This window comes from Trichechus manatus, unplaced genomic scaffold (assembly GCF_000243295.1).
Source record: "Trichechus manatus latirostris isolate Lorelei unplaced genomic scaffold, TriManLat1.0 scaffold00017, whole genome shotgun sequence".
Lineage (NCBI taxonomy): Eukaryota > Metazoa > Chordata > Mammalia > Sirenia > Trichechidae > Trichechus > Trichechus manatus.
The window spans coordinates 16,458,907-16,479,929 of record NW_004443953.1 but is presented as its reverse complement, the minus strand read 5'-3'; the positions used below and the strand labels follow the sequence as shown (position 1 = coordinate 16,479,929).

The following is a 21,023-nucleotide window of genomic DNA, read 5'->3' as shown; positions in this document are numbered from 1 at the left end:
AAAAATAATTTTTTGTAGCCAGTGGTAGAAAAGGGTTATTGTCAGCTGAAAGTTGACGTGATGGCCATGATTACAGCCTAAGAAGGAATTTGCCTAATACAGCAATAATGCTTTAATACGAGCACTAACATTTCTTCTCTACGAAGTTTTTAATAGAGCCTTTTCCATAATTAACTTGAGCAATTAACAAATATTTATAAGATAGTTAAAACAACTTTCTGTAAATCATTATTATTGGAAACCTCAGTAATGACTTACCTGCTGGTGGCTTTATGAAAGGTGGCGGAATTAAAGGTACAATAATGGGTACATTGCCATGGTCCTTTGACCCTGCAGGTGAGTCACTGAGTCCATTTCCTGTGGCAAGTCCTGAATAGCCTGTGCTTATATTGTATGGTGAAATAACACTGTCCTCAGGTAATTTTGGTTTTGGCAAAGAATTTTCTGTAAAAGAAAAAAAAATCATATTCAATACAATAAAAGAATTTACTCAGTAGACCTAAAATTTTTCTGATGACTACTTTTCTAAAGTAAAATGATCATGTAACAAAACAAATATTTTCCTTGCAAGTCTTTAAACACTTTACCAGAATTCCACAGGGCCATCCACTGATTTATGGTAATCAGTCTTGTTTCCATAAAATTCTAATGGGCTCCTTTAAAATTTGTTCCACTATAATAGTTAACATCCCAGTTGTACTTATGGTGATGAATTTTATCACTGTAAAATCCCATAGAAAACTGAGAGGCAATTAACCTTTTCCATGAACAAAGTAATATATAGCAGGCATCGTTCTCTGACTACCAGGAGGAGAGCCTAAAACATGCCCTCTAGCACTGTAACAAGATTCCACATTATTATAAACTCTGGGTCATAACATAATCAAATGAACCAATGAGAAGGAAGTAGATGATTGGAAAGAAAATTGTTGTTTCACAGGGTACTGGTAACAAAATGAAAAACTGGTAACAAAAATAAAACCTCAACTGTGGAAAACAATTTTTCCCTCTAGTAGCAAATCCTGGCTCTCTCTCCTTTCATGTTCCCCCAGAGGCAATGATTATTGCCTAGGCCAAGTATCGTACGAGCTATTAGTTTATAGAATATAAACTCATGACTTGTATTTTTCATTTACAGTGAAATTGATGATACCATCTCTGTAACATGTTGTGTACAATTTCTTAGGAAGCTTAACACAAAATTTGTCACGTCAGTTCAATTCACATGCCTGCAGGATGGCTCATTTATATTTTGTTACGTGATACATAAAGAAAAGATGCTATCTTGGAGACTAGGAAAAAAATGTTTGAACAGGTCGTTTAGGCCAATATGAATTTTGAATGGAATGCGAATAGTGATCAAAGTGCCAGTGATGACACACAATTAGTTTTACCTACAGATTATTAAAGTTCCCCCAAATGGGTTGCTTCTTCACATACTCTTCCTCTTTTCCTTGACAAACTTTCATCCCAATTTTAGACTCATAAATTCAGTGTCCATATCAATGCCAACCAATTGTTCCAGGCGTCCCCCATGAAACAGATCTCTGGTACTGCTGGCCACAATTTCCACTCTTCAGCTGGGCTTTGAGAACATTCTTATAGAGTACATTAGGGTCCAATCATCTACTACTCTTTTACCCTTTTTACCCTATGCAAGGGTATGGGATGGGGAATGGAGAAAACTTCAAAAATGGAAATAGGGCTTCCCTTCAGAATTCCCACGGAAAAGGGGGATGGGTGAGATTACCAAACTAATTGTGAATCTCCTTTGCAGTCTGATCATCTAAACCTAACATTTCACTTAACAGAAGCCCCAGTCCCCAACAACTGATGTATCAAAGGACTCAGGAAACTCAGAGAAGTTAGCAAGGACAGTCCCTTCCTATAAATCTGTGGGCAGGACCACAGCACTTAAGGTCTATAGCCCTTGTCTAGCTCTCCCATTGCTGGAAGGAGATTAAGCTGTGTCTATTTTTGTTTTATGTTGTGCCCTTACATTCTGAGGGACTCTGCTTATGGGAAGCACTACTGGGATGTACATTTAAATCAACCATTGGCATAATCAACAAAATGAGTCCCAGAGCAACTCAGTTCTGGCAGGTTGAGATAGTTAATCCTTCTTTGCATGAACAAAGGGACATTAAATGTCATTACCTTTGAGAACAGAAATGTGCTGCCGGCTCTCCCCATCTGTAGGGTAGCTCCTGAATTCAATATCTTCACCATCTTTCAATTCAACCTTATCATAGCCATACCAGCCAAGGAGTTCATTCATGGTGTTTTCTGCAAAGTTCTGAAATGAAAGCATGGCCCACTTATTTATGTAATCAATAACTACTTGGAAAGAATGCATAAATCAAATTCTGTTTGCCCTACCCTGTGCACCGCCAGCCCTTCCCCACCTCCCCTGGAGCCGTGTTCGTTTTTCAAATCACGTTCAAAAATTGTAATGCATTTAAATCTCAAGATGACGCATTAATTATGACAGGCCTTCAGACACTTGCAATTTAAAGATAATAAGAAAAAAGGTATTTGTCAGTTTTGCTTACCGATAGGTAGTTATATTTTAGCATATTCTTCTGCAAACTCTATATCCTACACTTACATGAAAACAGTGAAAAGTAAAGCACACAAACAGCTGAGAAGAAAAGATTTTTTAAATGAAAACAATTAATCAACCTTTTTGTGCCTGAGATTAATTTAAATTAGAATTGCTTTCTGATTCAGGTGTTGCTCCTTAACATGACTCTTAGATGAAGCCAAATCTCAACAAAGAAATAATTGCTCTGTTGTCAACCACTACCATACAGAAAGCTGAACAGACTATGAGGGTCTCCTGTTTTAATTTCCCCTTTTGCAAGAGTATTCTTTAAAAATCAGTGCATAACTTGCTTTACAAATTTCATTAATGACAGGTTCTTTCTCCATGAAATCAAAGGTCACTATGATTATTTCTGACAAGTAACATAAAACTACCAAATAACTTGAAGGTTACTTAAAAAAATACAAACGCGTTGCCACTGAGTCTATTCCAACTCATAGTGACCCTAAAGGACAGAGTCGAACTGCCCCATAGAGTTTCCAAGGAGCGGCTGGTGGATTCAAACTGCCAGCCTTTTGGTTAACAGCCGAGCTCTTAACCACTGAGCCACCAGGGCCCCCTAAGGTGACTAGCCAGCCCATATTTTGGTTAGTGTGTAAAAACACTTTATGAACTATAAATATATAAATGTAAGGTATTATTATTGTTGTTGTTCTAGTTATCAAAGTTTTGAAATACTGGGTATAGTTGGACAGATTTAAAGCTTAAATATCAGGTGACTATTTTTATTAATTTATCAACTGATAGATCTGGAAACAAGATGTGTGTAAATGATCTCAATGCTCTTGTATGCCTTAAAGCCTCTCAGCCTGGCAAGGCAAGATGAGCCTCCTAGATTGAGCTCGAAAAACTATATATTCTAACCTTCTCTATGATTCAGAATCTTTTATTATTCTCCTTAGAAGCTGTCATTCCTGAATTACACTGGGATGTATAATTCATATACCTGAAACAAAGCACAAAGGCTAACCCAGAGTGTGCACAGCCTCAACATGTACTTTCCATGTTTTCTTGAATTTCATGACTTTAGATTACAGCAAGGGTTGCATAAAAAAGAAAAGATATTACACTACTGACTCCACAAAAACAAACCCGGAATCTCAAACCACCCACAGGATGCTAGATTTTTTGCTTTAGTGCCCACTTAAGCTGAGAGCTCCAACCGGGGCAATCTGTGATGGTATAGTGCACCACCAATTAAAAAAGAAAAAATCTAGCCAGATTGATTCAGTGTTACTGTCCACAAGGCCAACCGTCAGGCATATCAAGCTTTACTGAGGCATTTCTTCTCTCATATGGCTGGCCGTGTCCACATTAAACAGACATTCTTCTCATGAATGCACAAAGATGATATGATCGATACGAATAATAAGCTCAGCAACTTCAGGAATACCACTGAGGAGGACGGGGATAAATGCTGCTCTACTCAATCAAAAAAGATCTCTTTAATGAGGCGATAGTCTCCCCTAACATCCAATTTCTTTCACTGAGCCGAGTGCCTGACTCAAGAATGACAATCCCTAAGCACACAAATTGAGGTCCTCCATCAGAGGGCTGGCAGCAGAAATCTCCAAGGATGAGGCTTACACCTTGCATCAAAAAACCAATTTCCAATAGCATTAAAAGCCAAGTTCAAGCCATCCTATTGGACTGTGTGCTGTTTACCCCAATCTGTAAGAGAACTGTGCCGATAAAGACAGGAAATCTTTTGCACAGTAACTCTGGCCACCACATCCACGTTTGGAGACCATTGTATCTGGACACCGCTGTCTAACCTCTGAAGTGACACAAAGGCTAGAGATGCATAATTAATGGAGCAATCTCCCAGCCTAGAATATAGATTTGTTTGTTTAGTCCAGCTGCAAATCCATTCAGCCTTTCAGAACCAATCCCAGGGATCGCATCCAGAAGTTTCAGGCATTTGGGTAAAAACTGGAACCTCAACTGGATTATTACTAATGCCAAATTCGTATTATTTGGGTATCTTAACTGCATCACTTTTAGTTTATAGTTTGTGCCGGACACTCGGAGGCTTTATGAAACGATCAGTATAAACTTGATCAATTCCATGATTTTCCAGTTACTATAAATGTCAGTGAAAATAAACTCAGAAAACATTCCCTTTCTTGTCATTGAAAATAAACACTTTAATGCTTTGATATATGACTGCAAAAGCAGAAAACAAAAGGTTTATAAAGCTTTAAGTCATAAATCTCAAATCTTACCTAAAAGGAAGAGCTAGATGAAAGACAGAAAATGAAAAGTGAAAAGAAAACCAAAGTTTCTTATAGTGTAGCTACAAGAAATAGACTATCACCTCTGTTTTATATACTATTATATTAAGAAACCAAACAACCCCCAGGAACACAGAATTTAAATTTTTTAATTTGCTCGGTACAGTCTGGAGTCCTAGTGGAGTAGTGGTTAAAGAGCTCAGCTGCTAACAAAAGGTCAGCAGTTCAAACCCACTAGCTGCTCCTTGGAAACCCTGTGGGGCAGTTCTACCCTGTCCTATAGGGTTGCTATGCATTGGAACCGACTCAATAGCAATGGATTAAGGAAGAGTCTGGGCTCAGTGTCAGATTTCATACAGGCTCATTTTTGTGCTAAACCAAAGCAAATGAAACAGATTTTTGCAGTTATCATCTAAGAAACATAACATATTCTAGGAGAAATGAATTTAATGTTTATGGCCTATAAGAGGGTTCAAGTCCTTCTGGTAGACAATGCCAATAGCTATTTTTTCAACATTTTTTGGATTATTATTCTTTAAAGTTTCCTATTAAAAGAGCCATTCCTTTCCTACGTAAGTTTGTTATTTATGTTTTTCATAAAGGTGAAAAAATAAAGATGATAAGAGTTAAAATGCAGAGAGATTTTTGAGATTACGAGGTTCAGTGATACTAAGACAAGCCACTGTACTAAGGAAGGGTGTGAAATTTGCTTCCCCCAAAATCATTAAGAAATGGGCACCAAGCATTTGTCTCAGAGACTTAGGGTGGGGAACTGAAGTAGAAAGTCTCTTAAAGTCCTTTCTAGCTCTAAGATTCTGTGAAATCAGAGAACTTCTCTTATATGAGAAATGAAATACCTTTTGGAAAGAAATGTCATAATTATAGTGATCACACATCATGAATTTTACTGAACAGCCATTATTTCAAATATTTTATCATCACTCCTATAAACCATCAAAATGTGCCAGAAATTTCAATATTTTGGCATCTGAATTACATTTTGCAGACAGCCTCTCACCCTTGGAAGTGGCACAAAAATCCTTTCTCATATCATGTGGTCCAATTTGGGTTTGGAAAATAGGTCACTACAATTATAATGATAATGTCTAGCACTCTTATAGCACTTTACAGTGTTTCCACATCCTTTAACTCTCTTGTTCCCTTCCAATAACCCTATGTGTTAGGCATTTGATTTCCACAACAAACTTCTGGTGAACTTACATGACATCTCATTTTATAAAAGAAAATTAGAGTATCAAGAGATAAATGACAGGCATGGGAGTCACCTAGTAAAGTCCGAACTAAAATATAGACTTCCTGATTCTTATACTGAGTCTCTTTCTATTATAAATTCTTTCTATTTTAAATCCCAGTATGCCAGTGATTCCAAAGAAGCTCTGCCCTGGACCAATCAAGGAGTTTCAAAGAAAGCATGCCATAGGATATAAGTGTCCTATATAAAGAGATTTCTGACCAGGGCATACTATCTATGTTAAGACTTCCCTTGCTTTCAGATTTTATCATTTACTCTCCTTAACTACTTGTATCATTGGAATGTAGGTACTCAAAATTCACAATTAATTTTAATCTTCTCATTTTATACTTTTTGACATCACATCTGACTCTAATTGCTTGGCACTTCCAATACCTAGCCCCACGTTATGGATTAAATCATGTCCCCCAAAAATGTGTGTCAGCTTGGCTAGGCCATAACTCCCAGTATTGTGTGGTTGTCCTGCATTTTGTGATCTAATTATGTGTTGTAAATTCTAACAGGCCTGGTTGCATAGTGGTCAAGATCTCGGCTGCTAACCAAAAGGCCAGAAGTTCGCATCCACCAGCCGCTCCTTGGAAACCCTACGGGGCAGTTCTAGTGTGTCCTATAGGGTTGTTATGAGTTGGAATCCACTCAGTGGCAGTGGGTTATGATGTTAATGAGGCAAGATTAGGGGCAGTTATGTTAATGAAGCAAGACACAATCTATAGGATTAGGTTGTATCTTGAGTCAATCTCTTTTGAGATACAAAAGAGAGAAAGAAACAAGTAGAGAATAGACGGACTTCATTACCACAAAGCAAGAAGAGCCAGGAGTAGAACTCATCCTTTGGACCTAGGGTCCCTATGCTGAGAAGTTCCTAAACCAGGGGAAGATTGATGACAAGAATCTTCTCCTAGAGCTGACGGGACAGAAAGCCTTTCCCTGGAGCTGGCACCCTGAATTCGGACTTCTAGCCTCCTAAACTATGACAGAATAAATTTCTGTTTGTTAAAGCCATCCACTTGTAGTATTTCTGTTACAGAAGAACTAGATAACTAAGACATCCCACTATCTCTTCTTCACCCCCTCCAATTCCATTTTCTTACCTTTAGAGTCCCTAAGAAAGAAGACAATCCTAACATTTAGTCTGAAAACATGAACTCTTCCTGGAATTAAAAAAAAATGGGTCACTAAAAGATAGGAAGATGGGGCATTTTACTGTTTCCACACTCTTCCTGAGTTAGTTCTTCAATATTGGCAAAATTTATTTTCATTGAAACCTTGTTCCTAGGATGTTCATTAGATACTCTCCTTATTTGAGTGGAAGTACCGTACAAATGTCAAAGTTCAAGCTAAATGACTTCAATTGAACATTTCACTAGGTAAATGATCAAGAGTTCACTTCAAGGTACTTTGAAAATAACAGTAATTATAAATTCTCAAAATACCGCTGAAACATAAGTACTTCAAGGTCTTCAAAAAGGACTCATTTTACTTATTTTGAAAACACCAACTAATTTTAAAAATATAAGGTAAGCACTGACTGGGTTTTTTTTTCCCCCCATACCAAGCTTTGCATAACTGAATGCCGGTGCGTTTTCAACTTTGTATACAACCCAGGAGTGCAGAAAGTTTTCAAAGAGCTCCCAATCATTCACCTACAGGAGGAAAAAGCTATGCCCTCCCTCTCCCGACAAACATAATTCACATTTTCACTCCAAGACCCAGTTCTGATAAAATATATCATTTATGCCAATTGTACATAAGGTACTTGAGGGCAGAAGCCCTTTATTTCTTTTTATCTAGTAGAATGTGATGCTCTTAGAATGTCCTCAATAAATGCTTTAATACATTTAGATGCTTTCACAAATATCAAAGAAATGGATAAATACAGAGAAATGACCAAACAAAATTCAGGAAAAACGAATGCTAAAAATAAGCACATGAAAGTTAAAAATATCATAATATCCAGTGTTAGTGACACTCTCATAGTTTTGGGAATTTAAATTGATACAGCTTTTAACAAGGGTAATTTGACCGTATGCATTAAAAGCCTTTTAAAAATTGCAAAGCTTTTGACTCAGCAATTTCATTTCTAGGAATTGTAGATGCAAAACTATGCATGTTCAGGAATGTTTATTCAGTGTTGTTTTCCTAGAAACAAACCAAATGCCAAACAACAGGAATTTGGCTATAGTTTAGTCATATAATGGAATAGTATTTTACCATTAAAAAATATGCTGTAGATAAATTTTACCACTATGGAAAGATATTCACAAGATATTAACTTTTAAAAGGCAGATTTGTACGCTCTGAGGCCATTTTTGTTTTTAAAAAAACTGTACATCACACATAGAAAAGGACATGAAAAGACATACATCAAAATGTTGGCAGTAATTGTGTCCGGGTGAGAAAATTATGGGCTCTGTTTGTCTTTTTGCTTATCTATATTTTTTTAATATTTCTGTCATACCCATGTATTATTTTCATAAAAATTAAAAAGTTTTAATTAAAAATTAATTAGCACAGTCTCACTCATAGACAACTGTATCAGCCATATTCACGGTTCTAATGACAATAAAAAGGATCTGCTAGTTACATTACTTTACTTCAAAACATTCTGACACACATTCTCCAAGAAAGTGGAGCACATGAAAGATATTTTCAAAGGAAAAGGAAACTCCCAATCCTGAACCACTTCTAAGGCAGGGAAAAAAAACAACAAAAAGCTAGTACCTCTGCTAGTCAAGTTTACGCAAAACAGAATGATGGTTATTTTTGGCAATTATTTTACCTCCCTTTCTACCTCCATCTGTTCTGGCTTATTTCTGAGGTAGTTTTCTATTTAGTATCATTAGACTCGCTAAGAGAAAAAGAAGTAGAATATGCAGAAGATAAGCAGAGCCTTGTTCAGAATTCCAGAGTGAAATAGGAATTCTACTTGATTAGAAGTTGATTTCCAGCTCTATTCCCAGGCCTGGCCCAGGACTAAGTCCAAGCTGCCTCTCTTAACACAGACTGAGTGGATAAGTTTTATTTTATAGCTCTACCAAGAAGCAGAAGGTAAAAGATGGTAAAATTTAAATAGCACAAAAGAAATATTTGAGTGGCCCTTTACAGATGACAAAGTACTTGCACATTCATGATCCCACTGGACCAGATGGTATAGTAAGGACAAGCCACTCCCCACAGATAAACCATCGGAGAGTCATCACCATGCATAGAATATTGAGCAACATGCATGGAATAATGAGTGGCCAGATTCACACACTTGGTACAAACTTTCTGTATTGAACTCTGCATTTTTGCCTGAACTTCAGCTTTTTAGCTTAAAATCCTTTGAAGATGGTCATTGTGCTCCATTTTGGTTCATTTTGCAGCATCATTCTCAGCCACAGCACAATGCTTACAAACACCCAGCTCTGGCCTGTCTTTTTCTCTTATAGATATTTTCTGAATTGGATGGCTATATAATTGGTGTATGAAACAAAAAAATTGTCTGTTTCCATACATAAAATCGACAGTGTTTGATTGTGACATAGAGCAGATAATTAGGTTCCCACATTTTAATTTGCTGCCTGGACATCAAATGTCCTGAAAGGGTCAAACAAATGCTGTGAAATTGGGGATACTGGCCCTCGGACTAGCACTGTGGCAGGCGTGGCAGGTGTGCAGCTGTGTGCAGCTGTGTCCTATCACAGCTGCAGAACTGCCCTAAAAATCACCAAGACTTGTTACATTGTTTTCTTGCCTGTGCCAAAGCCAAAGCCAAAGCCAAAGCCCCTGGCCTTAAAGCGGTAGAGAGTTTCACAGGTCTTTGGTTATATAAAAGATGTTAACCACCAGTCTATAGATTCTAAAATATACATTCAGTGAATCTTACTTACCTCAAGCTTTCAAATGTGTTTACATGTTTCAATTGGCACTGTCAAATAATTTTTTTTTTTTTTTTTTTTGCATTCTACCCTGTAATTTAATGCCTTCTGTTTTAGGAAAATATTTAATAATCTTATTAGTTTCAGAGTGTAAGTGTGGTTGGTTTTCCATTCCACAAGACAAAGTTTTACACTTCAGAGATTTTTAGATGACCCAACTTCTATGACTTTTAGTAATGGTTTTTATTATAAGTATGAAGACCCTTAATAAAAGGGACATTTCCTTAGAAGAAATGGGAAGTCTGGTTATCCTAACAAGACACTATCTTGCCCCGGAACTCTCCTTTCTTCAGAGAGCTACTCGCACTCACTGAGAGATGCCTTTTTTGGTCCCTGTTTTTTTACTTCTCCTTTAAACTCTGTTACCTCTTGGTTTCTCTGAGTCTATCTTTCACACGAGGAGAATAGGGTTTGGCTTCTCAGAGCAGTGCTTGGCAAGCACAGAGGCAGGAAACGCAGAAGGGAATGAGTCTGTCAGACTCATTTTCTTCTAGTTCAAATGTTTATTTCAGATTCGGGAGGAAGTGGAGTGGTTCCTTTCCATTTCCTTGTCTCTGGAACCCGTGAGTTTTGTGAGGCTTGGAGAATTGCACTCAACCACACATCACACTCACAGGTTTACAGATGGAGAGAGAGACTCTTCCCAGAAAACCCCCAGTGTGAACAGAGCAGATTCATTGCTCTCCATGCCTTCCCAGGGCCTGCTTTTAGGGGTTGAGACTAAAGCCTTGAATAGGGCAACTGATCGTAATGCTAAGGACAAAGCTGGTGGGCTCAGGAACATCCTGTACAGCTCCCCAAGGGCCAGGGCCATGTTCCAACTGACATTACTCCCCAACCCTGCCACGTGGCACACCTGAGGCCACTGCTCAGCCAGGCATCTGACGTAATTTCCACAGTGAGATCTGGTCCTGAGCCCACTTTCTAGGTTCCTGAGACTTGCTGTATCAACACCAGAATGAAGTTCGACAGCCAAACTTAAAAGATACTTTTTGAAATAATGAGCTGCTTTCAACCTTAAACACTGACGTTTCCAGTTCGCACTTGGTTTTTCTAAAACAAATTTTAACTCTAAGCAACGCTCACCAGCTCAGCTCTGTAACTTGCTTTTTTGTCTACGCAATTGACACAGGTCATGTTCAATGCCAAACGGAGAACATCAGAAACCAAACTAGAAAATCTTGTGGTAAGTTTACTACTAAACTCTAACAGATGTGCCTGACTCAAACTGTAGGCATCAGGAATGAAGCATAATTTTAGGTACAAATTACTTACTGAGAATATTTATAGACAGAAAACTCCTTAAGCAAAGGAGATTCTATGACATTTAACGCAGATTATCCTGTAGTTTAGCAATTGATAAAGAAGCCAAACACTGTAAATGCATTAATTATGGTTTGTTTAGGAAAGTTTCCAGGGCAGAGTGCTTGATCTAATCATGTTGGTTTTGTCCAAGAGTTTTACAAGATGAAAATCTGACTCATTATCTCAAGTCGAAGTTTAGATTTTTTAAATTGTATTATTGTTTGGCAACCACTGGCCACAGTTCACTATAAGTGTAGCTATATTTACACTTATCTATATACATCCACTTCTACAAATTAGCTTTTATACTGTATCTACCATATTCTGGATGAGCTCCTGAAACTAATTCACCCTTCCATATGTCAGAATTCCCTCCTAACTCCCATTTATTATGATACTTGTGAGCTAACAGTATACTGAAGACATATTACATTAGATACAATCATAATATTCACTTCAGAAACCAAAAGTAGTCAAAATATAAATTCCATCGCCATCTAATCTTTTTGAATCCTTTCTATTAATCAGAGCCTTGGTTAAGCGCTCGGCTGCTAACCAAAAGGTTAACAGTTCAAACCCACCAGCTGCTCTGCGGGAGAAAGCTGTGGCAGTCTGCTTCAGTAAAGATTTACAGTCTTGGAAACCCTAGAGGCAGTTTTATTCTGTCCTATAGGATCACTGTGAGTCAGAATCAAATTGACAGCAATGGATTTGGTTTGGTTTTTGGTTCTATTAGTCATTAATTAAACAAGGCTTACTAATTGTAAGTACTGTAATCAGTCTTTTTAATCAAGAAAAATCAGGATGGAGGAAGGAAGAGGAAAAGGAAAGATAAAAGAAACACGGTAAAGGTCATAGTGAGACAAAAATTTCTACTTGAAGATATTTTCACTGAAGTACACTGTAAGAAAGCTATGCCAAGTCATGTACTTTTCACACAGAAAATTATATTGTATCAAATTTGAATTTGTTACAACTGCCATGTACATTAAACCAGTGATAACGAAAATGTAACTCAATATCTGATCTAGTGAAACAGCGACCAACATTAGCTCCCAGCCACATGAAGACAATCTCCAATGCCATTACTGGTTGTCAGCTAAACCTCAGCCAGTTTGTCTTCTCCAGTCATTTTTGAATAAATACGTGACTATCTCAATTAGGAAATCTTGAAAGAAGTCTCTGTGATGAGGCAATTTTGTTGCTCATTCTCAGCGCCCTGCATTTGCTGTACTTAAAATAGACACTTGTACCAATGTCCTTTCTATTACCCGAAGGGGAAAAAAAAATCACATACACACCAGTCTTTTTTCTTTCAGCTCTCAGAGAAGCAACTCGATCCAGCCAGTGTTGAAACCTGAGTAGGTCACTGTACACCACGATAAAATTCCCTAATCCCTAAGCCAAATCTCCCTAAGGGGGGCCTCCTCCTGATCCTCCACTTCCCAGGCTGACTTTTCCATTCGCTCTCTCCTCTTTCCCCCTTTCATTTCCCCTACCTTCAAGCCTTGATATGTGATCCGTGGTGGGGGCTCAGGTTTCCGTTTTTACAGCTTAGGCCGTGCTAGCTGTATACATTCCTTTCTTTCTGCCGGGCAGTGATTACTTACCAGGGCTTAGTTTACACTGGTCCAGATGAAAGCCGTTCAGATGAAGGCAAACACAGCCAGGCAGCTCCAGCAGCACCGATATGAAGCTGCACAAGGCCACATTGTGTTCTCAGTGACATTTTGTTGCACACATTTTTACACAGGGCAACCAACTTGTTAGGTTACTCTACACTTCAGGCTTGAGGAGATGGAGGGGTAATAATACTACGAGGTTTGGGGAGAGGTTTTGTTCATGTTGTTATTAATATTAAACGCAGAAAAATATTAATGAGTTCAAAATCACCCTTTGGCCTTTCGACTTTGACAAATTACTTTTTAAATGAGAACTTTTGGTGCTGTTATGTTAGAGGAATGCCTACTGAACAATTTCACTAGAACTGTGATTTCATGACTCACTGGCATGGTGTGCATGACATGGCTGAAGATTTCGGCCACGGCTCTCTTACATTGTTCCAAACCAAAGCGAAAATGCTTATCTTACAGGCAGTTGAATTACTTTTTGGGTAAAACTTCTTATGTAATGCTCTCTGGGTTGAAATGATGAAGATTAAAACTTCAAATAGTAGGTGGTGATTTGGAAAAAAAAATAACATTAAAAAGAGGAAATTCTGTGCACCAAAGTTAATTCCATACTTAGTCCTGTAGCACTGCCTAAAAATTGTGTAATTTTCCCCCTTCACACAATGTTGTTTTTGTTTCTTCCTTACCAGTTCAGACAAACATCTGTTATACTGTAGAAGGACAACTATCTCCCAAACCACGGAGTGCGCCCACAGCCAAAGTCAACAACGTGAGCCCCAAGCATGGAGCACAGTCAGCCTTTATATCCAGCCGGGATAACATTTCACATGTTTTGATTAAAATTAGCTAATTTGTAATTCTAGAACCTACGAAACTTAAAAGCTGCCATCCATATAGATCACATTAGGCAGCATTTTAAAGGGCTAGCGCACACTGTGTTTTCCTAATGGACTTTTCCTCTCTACTTTTCCCTCCTCCCCCAATTCAAAAGGAAATAAAAAAGTAATCTGGAAACGCAGAGCAGGAGGGAAGAGTGAAGTGAGGAAGAATGGTTGTTGTAGAGTGTTTGAATTCCACAGCATCAAAAGACAACTTCGCCTACTTTTTTTTTTTTAAAGAAAAACTAAAAAAAAAAAAAAAAGTCTCTTGTTAGAATCAGTGTTGGTTTCCCTCACAAGGGATAGCGGATTACCAAGGCAATTCTTCCTTAACTCTCCTTTCGACTGATGGTACCTGCAGCTCATGCTTCCAGGCACGAAGTTCCTCACCCAGAAATAAAAACCCTAATTCCAAAATTTAGATTGCTATTTACACATTAGGGAGGAAGGGAAAGTTACGCATAGGTGCACATAACGATGTTTATCCATATGCCCCTTTCTAAGCGTGGGTTACATACAACGCACGCTCATAGAATATGCTCGTTCTAATCAAGAAAACGTCAAAACGTTTGCATGACATTTCCGTCTAGTTATTCTTTTAAATACAAACTTAAACTAACCAAGTCAGCTGGCAGTGTTAGGGATTCCATGCAGAAGATGGGGAACCCCAAGAAGGCTACAGAATGCAAACAAAGTCCCACAAAATCTGCTACTTCTTTGCAACTCATAAAACGGAAATATATATTTATAATATATCCCTATTGAATATCCGTAGTAAACGAGACTCGTGAAATAAACAAAGAATAAAGCCTTTGCCCGGGCAAAAGCTGCAACTTCACGAAAAATAAGAGGGTAAGGGGGTCCGGAGCTGAGCAGTGTTCTCGTACAATCGCTTCAACGCGAACAGCTGGAGCGCCAGACTGCTGCGCTCGCCACCTCTGGAGCACCGCTGGCCTGGCGGGGAGCCCGGCCTCGCCAGGAGGACGCCGGGCTGGCCTTTGCAAACAATGGGCAGACGCCCGACGACAGCCGCCCCTCAGACCGCTATCTTCCAGCCGGGTTTGCCGGGATTTGATTAACTGGGAAGTGAGGCGTGCAAAGGCAAGCGGGAGGCGGAGGCAACCGCGACAGAGGCGCGGGAGCCGACGGGCGAGGCTAGCCGGCAGTGAGCACCGTCCCCAGATGCGCGTCGCTCGGGCCGCCCCTCGCCCCGGCACAGATAGCCCCTTACACTGTCGCAGCGGGCTATTTGCGGGGAACCGTGACCGAGGAGCTGGGAGATGAACTGGGGAGGGAATGGAATCGGGCGCTCCTGGGGTGTCTCGGCCGGACGGCTCCTAAGTTTGAACCATCCGAAGGATGGCTCCCGGAGAAGGGAGAAAAACTACATCGCCCTCTAGTAAAACCTCTTCTCGATAGCCCACACGCCACTTGGACTCCTGGTCCCCTTCCCCTGAAACGCGTCAGTGCCAACCTGGGTTTTATGAGGTTAAATAGTATGTGGTTTCCCGTCCCCCCTCCCCCTCACTCCCCATCAAATCTGAGGGAGGCAAACCTCGGGGATGCAGCCCGCGAGTTGGCCTCGGTTTTGAACCTGGAGGAGGAGCTGAGGCATTCTGGGCATCCTACAGAAATTGACAAACGCTCCCCTGGACCCCCAAATCCATACAACGGCCAAAGGGGAGCGAGCGGAAGAAAGAGCTCCGTCTCTCCAGCCCCTGAGGTCCAAATATACCTTCATTTCCTCATTGATCTCCCTTTTCACTGGGTGAGCTGGTTTCCTGCTCCTCTTATTTTCCGGAGGTCTCCCTTCTTTCTCCATTTCTGCCATGTTTTTGTGTCTGGTTTCTGTGGAGATGAAATGGCTGCTGCTGCCGCCGGCGGTGGTGGTGGTGGTGGTGGTAGTGGTTGTGGTGGTGGTGATGGTGGTGGTGAAGGTGGTGCTGATGGTGGCAATGCTGGCGGAGGTAGCGCGGCTGGCGGGGCTGGGGCTGGGAGGGGGAAGGGAAGGCAGGCGCCGGAGAAGCGGGGTCTCTTCTAGCGGCGAAAAACGTCAGTGGCTGTCAGAGGGAAAGGTAGCTCGAGGAGTCTCGGGGATGCCGCCACCGCCGCTCCTGCTCCTGCTGCTGCCGCCGCCGCCGCCGCCAACGCCGCTGTTGCCGCCGCTGCCCCAGCCGCCGCCGCCGCTTCTGCCGCTCCCGCCGCGGCGGCAGCCGCCGGGCTGCATCCTCGGTGCCCCGTGGAGTCGTCAGCCATCTTCCGTCGCTCTGTCCGTCTGCATGGGCGAGGGGGACGAGGGCTGGGCGCGGAGAGAGCTGCTCTGGGCGTGCGTGCTTGGATGTGTGTGTGCGCCCGGGACAGCGCGCCAGCCCCGGCGCCCAGCGCCTCCCGCGAGCCGAGCCGGGGGCGGGCCGGGGGCCGGCGCGGGAGGAGGGGGGGAAGGGGGACGAGGAGGGAGAGGGCCGGAGTAGGGGAGAAGGGGGGCGGCTAGGACAGCCCCCCGGCTCCCGGGCGGGCGTGGCTTTCACCGTCACCGTGTACGCGGATGCAGCGCGGCTCCGGGGGCTGCTCGCGGCCGCCTGTTCCTCTTCGGCGGGCACCGGCCGTACGCGGCGCCCCTCGCGGCCTCCTCCCTTCCGCGAAGTCCCGGGTCGGCACCCTGCCGTCCTTCTCCCCGCCCCCCCTCCCCGCGTCTTCGCGCCCGCTGCTACCCCAGTCTTCCTTGTTAGCTCCGTAATGTGGGTTCAGTGGGTTTGGAGTTGTTTCCTGAGTCCGTCCTAGAAGCTGCTGAGGAAAATGAATGGGAGTGAGGGGAGGAGGTTGGGCAATGGGAGGGCGCGGGGACCTGGGGTCGCGGCAAGAGAGGGCTGCTTTCCCCCCGGGGAAAGCAGACAGCTCGCGGCCTCTGGATTGCAGCTCCGGGCCCTCGGGGTGGGGGAGGGGGGGTATGAGGGGAAGAAACCACAGTCCTGACCTCCCCTCCGCTACTAGGATAGAGTATCCCCCTCCGGGGGCCACCGCGGCGTGCGTGGAGGCTGGAAGGCCCTTGGAAAGGTCCCCGCGCCCTGCCCGGCCAGCCCTACCGCGGCGCGAGCTGTGACTGCGCTTCCAAGGAAGCTTTTGACTTGTTTGCCTCCCAGTGAACCATTTAGAAGTAGGACACTTCGGCCTTCCGCCCCATGTTCTTGCACTCTTTTATTTGTTTATTCCGCTTCCCTCTTCTCTTTCTCTCTCTCTCTCACACACACACGTGTTCCACCACAGAATAACAATTTTACCCCGTGTCCCCAAGTTCGCCCTACTCCTGGTGTCCTGGGTTTATCCCCCAAAAGGTTGGGTTGAGTAGGTATTGCCGGGAGCGCAGGTTCCAGAGTGGGGTTCCTGCTCTCCAGGAGCTGGACGCGCTTGCCACGCCCAGGCGGGACCCTCCCCACTCCGCCGGGTTGCACTCTCCCGACGACTTCTTAGCACACTGGTGCCCTCCCCGGAACCGTGCTCGCTATCCCTGCGCTCACACGCCCCCTCTTTGGCCCTGTCCTTCCCTGTCTAGAGCCAAGCTCGGTTTGCATCTGTCCCTCTCTCCGGGTTTAGGCATTGGTGTGAACCGTTTGATGAGGCTTCAGTGAGACACGCGGCCCTGAACTCTCGTACACGCTGCAGGGACACATTGACGTTCCCCGCTTCGCTTTCCTACGCCGCAACACTTCGTAATTACCTGACGCAATGCGATATGGGGGTGTCCATTGTTCTACGGCTCGTTATTGCGGAGTGTTCATTATGACAGTGGTGGAACTTAAAATTACACTTTTTTTTTTTTTAAGTACTCAAAGGATAGAATGAACTCGGTGTGGGAATATGAGTAAGCTTTCCATTAAAATCTCAGTTTGGCCTGTCAAACGAGGCTTGTTCTGGGTATTGCATTCCCTAATTTCCATCTTAGCATTGTTTCGTTTCTTAAACATCAAATTAGAGATATTTGGGGGTGTGCCCAGGAAGACTGAGCCCCTCCATATTGCCTGTTTTGCATTTTAGCATTATTTTGTTTCGTAAATGCCAAATTACAAATACTTAGAAGTTTACTCAGGAGAGCTGAGCACCACCTTTCGCCTCTTCTCTTCCCTGTCCGAGGGAAGCTAGGAGAAACTCTACCCTGCTTGGCGCGCGGTTCTCCAGGTCCCACAGCGAGCTGGACCTAGCCTGGCTTGGCACCTGCTAGGCGTGGGGGCTGTACACCTGCGCCGAGGAAGTTAAAGTTGCTGGGGCAGATAGCCAGAACGCCGAAGAGTCAAGGGACCAAGGACTGATAAGGTTTTAGGGAGCGCTCTGCAGTATAGCCGTCCTCTATTCCAGATTTTCGCAGTATCCTCAGGGAGCGTATCCAGGTATACTCAGGTTGTGAGCTCTAGACTCTTTGGCTGGGTCTCACAACCGCCAGTATCACTGAGGACCTTCGATAACCCACACCGCAAGGCTGCAGAGAGGAGCCCAAACTTGTTTGCACTAACACTCCCCCCTCCCTCGTGGAACGACAGCACCTTCCAAGTGTGTGAAGGTGGGTGTATTTTGAGGTGGGGATTATTACCCTTATGCTGTTATTGGGAGGCAGACAGGAAGAGGGGGTCTTCTTTTTTTTTAATCTGAATTTCATCCAAAATATCTGATAAATAATATGTGGGTTGGAATTAGTTTTCTCCGTTTTGTCCTCTTGGTCTTTAGTGAGAGAAGTAGTGGGAAAACTGTGTGTGTGTGTGTGTGTGTGTGTGTGTGTGTGAATATTCTAAGATTGTGGAAACATGTTGTAAACTGTACATAAAAAGAAGCTTTTTGTCTTTTGGAAACATATTTACGTTCCCTCTGTTTCCTTTGGTGCCAGAACCATTACAATTGATTCACTGTTGTTCAGCCACTATCAAATAACAAGTTATATACCCCAGTACTAAGATACAGTTTCACAAGTTAAGAATAAAATATACAGAAAAGGTGAACTGTAGCCCAGAGTTATATTAAATGCAGCTATACTTCCTTTTAAGAAATTTACTCCTCTGAGATGGTTCAGGCATTTAATAAAAATAATGATATTAACCATCAACCTGTTCCTTCACAGGTATATATCCTCCAGAAGACTGAGGTGAGAAGGTTGTGTTAGAATTCACGATCAACGTCTTTAGTGTCAGAACAAAGCTCATAAAGTATGTGTGAGGAAAACTTTTAGTCTAGAATGAACTTCAGAACTAATGATTGTTATACATTGTTAATGGCTCTAGGTTTTTTCAAATGTTCTATAAACGAAGAACGGAGCCCTGGTGGCTCAGTGGTTAAGAACTCAGCTGCTAACCAAAAGGTTGGCAGTTCAAGTTGACCAGGCACTCCTTGGAAACCCTGTGGGGCAGTTTTACTCTGTCCTGTAGGGTCGCTAAGAGTCAGAATCAACTCATAGGCAATGGTTTATAGATGAAGACAGTTATAAGAAGAGTTGCTGTTTTATGCTTTTTGACATACCGTAAGTCAAATAATGTTCCCTGGATAACTTTATATAGTCTAAGAATATAACCCTATGTGTGTAGGGACAGTTTTATACATATCTCAGAAGAGCTACCCTTCTGCTCCCTAACCACCAGCTCATACGCACACACGCACACACACCCATACACACACACATGTGTACTTACTTTGCTTCTGTGATTGAGAAAGAGAGCTGGAAGTGAAAATGTTGTTGTTAGCTACTGTTGAGTCGGCCCCCGACTCCTGGCAACCCCATACAGTTTGAACTATTGTGATCCATAGGGTTTTCATTGACTGATTTTTGAAAATAGATTGCCAGGCCTTTCTTCCTAGTCCTTCTTAGTCTGGAAGCTCCACTGAAAGAAGCCTCTTCAGCATCATAGTAACATGTAAGACCCCGCTGAGAGACAGGTGGTGGCTGCACATGAGGTGTATTGGCCGGGAATCAAACTGGGTCTCCTGCAGGGAAGGTGAGAATTCTACCACTGAATCACTAATGCCCCCATGAAGTGAGATTAGCCCAGCAGAAAGTAATAATAATTACCTACCCACACATACACACATCCAAGGTTATGGACATACAATTAGTCCTCAAATGTCCCTCTACTACCTTTGCTAGACACCAATGTGGGTATAGGACTGCCCTTTCATACATTCCTTGGGCACATTTTTGTGACTTCTTGTACTTTTCAAGGCTACACTTGATGTTAATTCTTACCTGATTCATCCGAAAGAAAAAAAAAAAAACCTGGGGGTGGGAAGATTCCAGGGTGATCTGCCTTGGACCCTCCACCTCTAAATCCGCTTGTTTGTTATCCCCAAGAATATCTAACTCAGAGGCCCATTCCTCATACCAGGGGAGGAATTAATAAATATTTGTTGCTTAATTAGTATGATATAATAGCAAGCATACAAGCAGGTCTTTCTGTATATTGTTTGAAATTAATGTTCATCTTGGAAAAGCTCTGTGATCTAAGCAAACATGGAAACTAAAATATGTGGAATAATTACTACGCTGAACACATTATAAGAATCATTTATATTCACAAAACCCTATGAGGCAGCTTCTACTATTAACCCCATTTTATAGATGAAGAAACGAAGATTTATTCACAAGCTAAGCTACTAAATCATAAGATAGTAAGTAATGGGATTTGGATCCATGACTTTCTGTCCAACTCTAGATTTGGAGCTCTTAACACTATGCTAAACTGCTTTTATGAATTCCTTTAATAATATGTTTTTTAATCTAAGACTCACATTTTTCACATTTTAACATCTCTGAAATTGTGATGCACCTTACAATGAATTTTTGTAATTATTAATGGCAGCTTTCTGCTCCCCCCTTGGTGGCATATAAAATAATAGCACCTTTTCCCATCAGTGGTGTATTAGGCTAAGTTGGACTATGCTGCAATAGCAATCAGGCAATCTCAGTGACTTAAAACAACAAAGATTTATACTTTTTACCCAAAGTCTGCTGAAGATCTATGTGATTCTCCAAAGTAATTGTCTTCTATGTGATTGCTTGGCATTGCACCTCCATAGCAGCACGTTCTTTCATAATTCCTACGGTAGTGGAAGATAGAGCCCTGGAGGACCTCACATCAGCAATTAGCCTCCAACCAATTCTTTAGATTTAGTCACACAGCTCTGCCCAACTGCAAGGGAAACT

At 42.1% G+C, this 21,023-nt stretch overlaps 1 protein-coding gene across 1 annotated transcript in view; it reads right to left on the bottom strand.

Annotated features, from left to right (window-relative positions):
• SOBP (sine oculis binding protein homolog) overlaps window positions 1-15,677 on the bottom strand; it is a 165,024-nt gene extending 149,347 nt beyond the window's left edge. Inside the window, 3 exon segments of the mRNA XM_023727620.1 lie at window positions 259-444; window positions 2,158-2,296; window positions 15,582-15,677. Of these exon segments, the coding sequence (XP_023583388.1) occupies window positions 259-444; window positions 2,158-2,296; window positions 15,582-15,677 (421 nt within the window).
• Window positions 15,678-21,023: the final 5,346 nt, after the last annotated feature.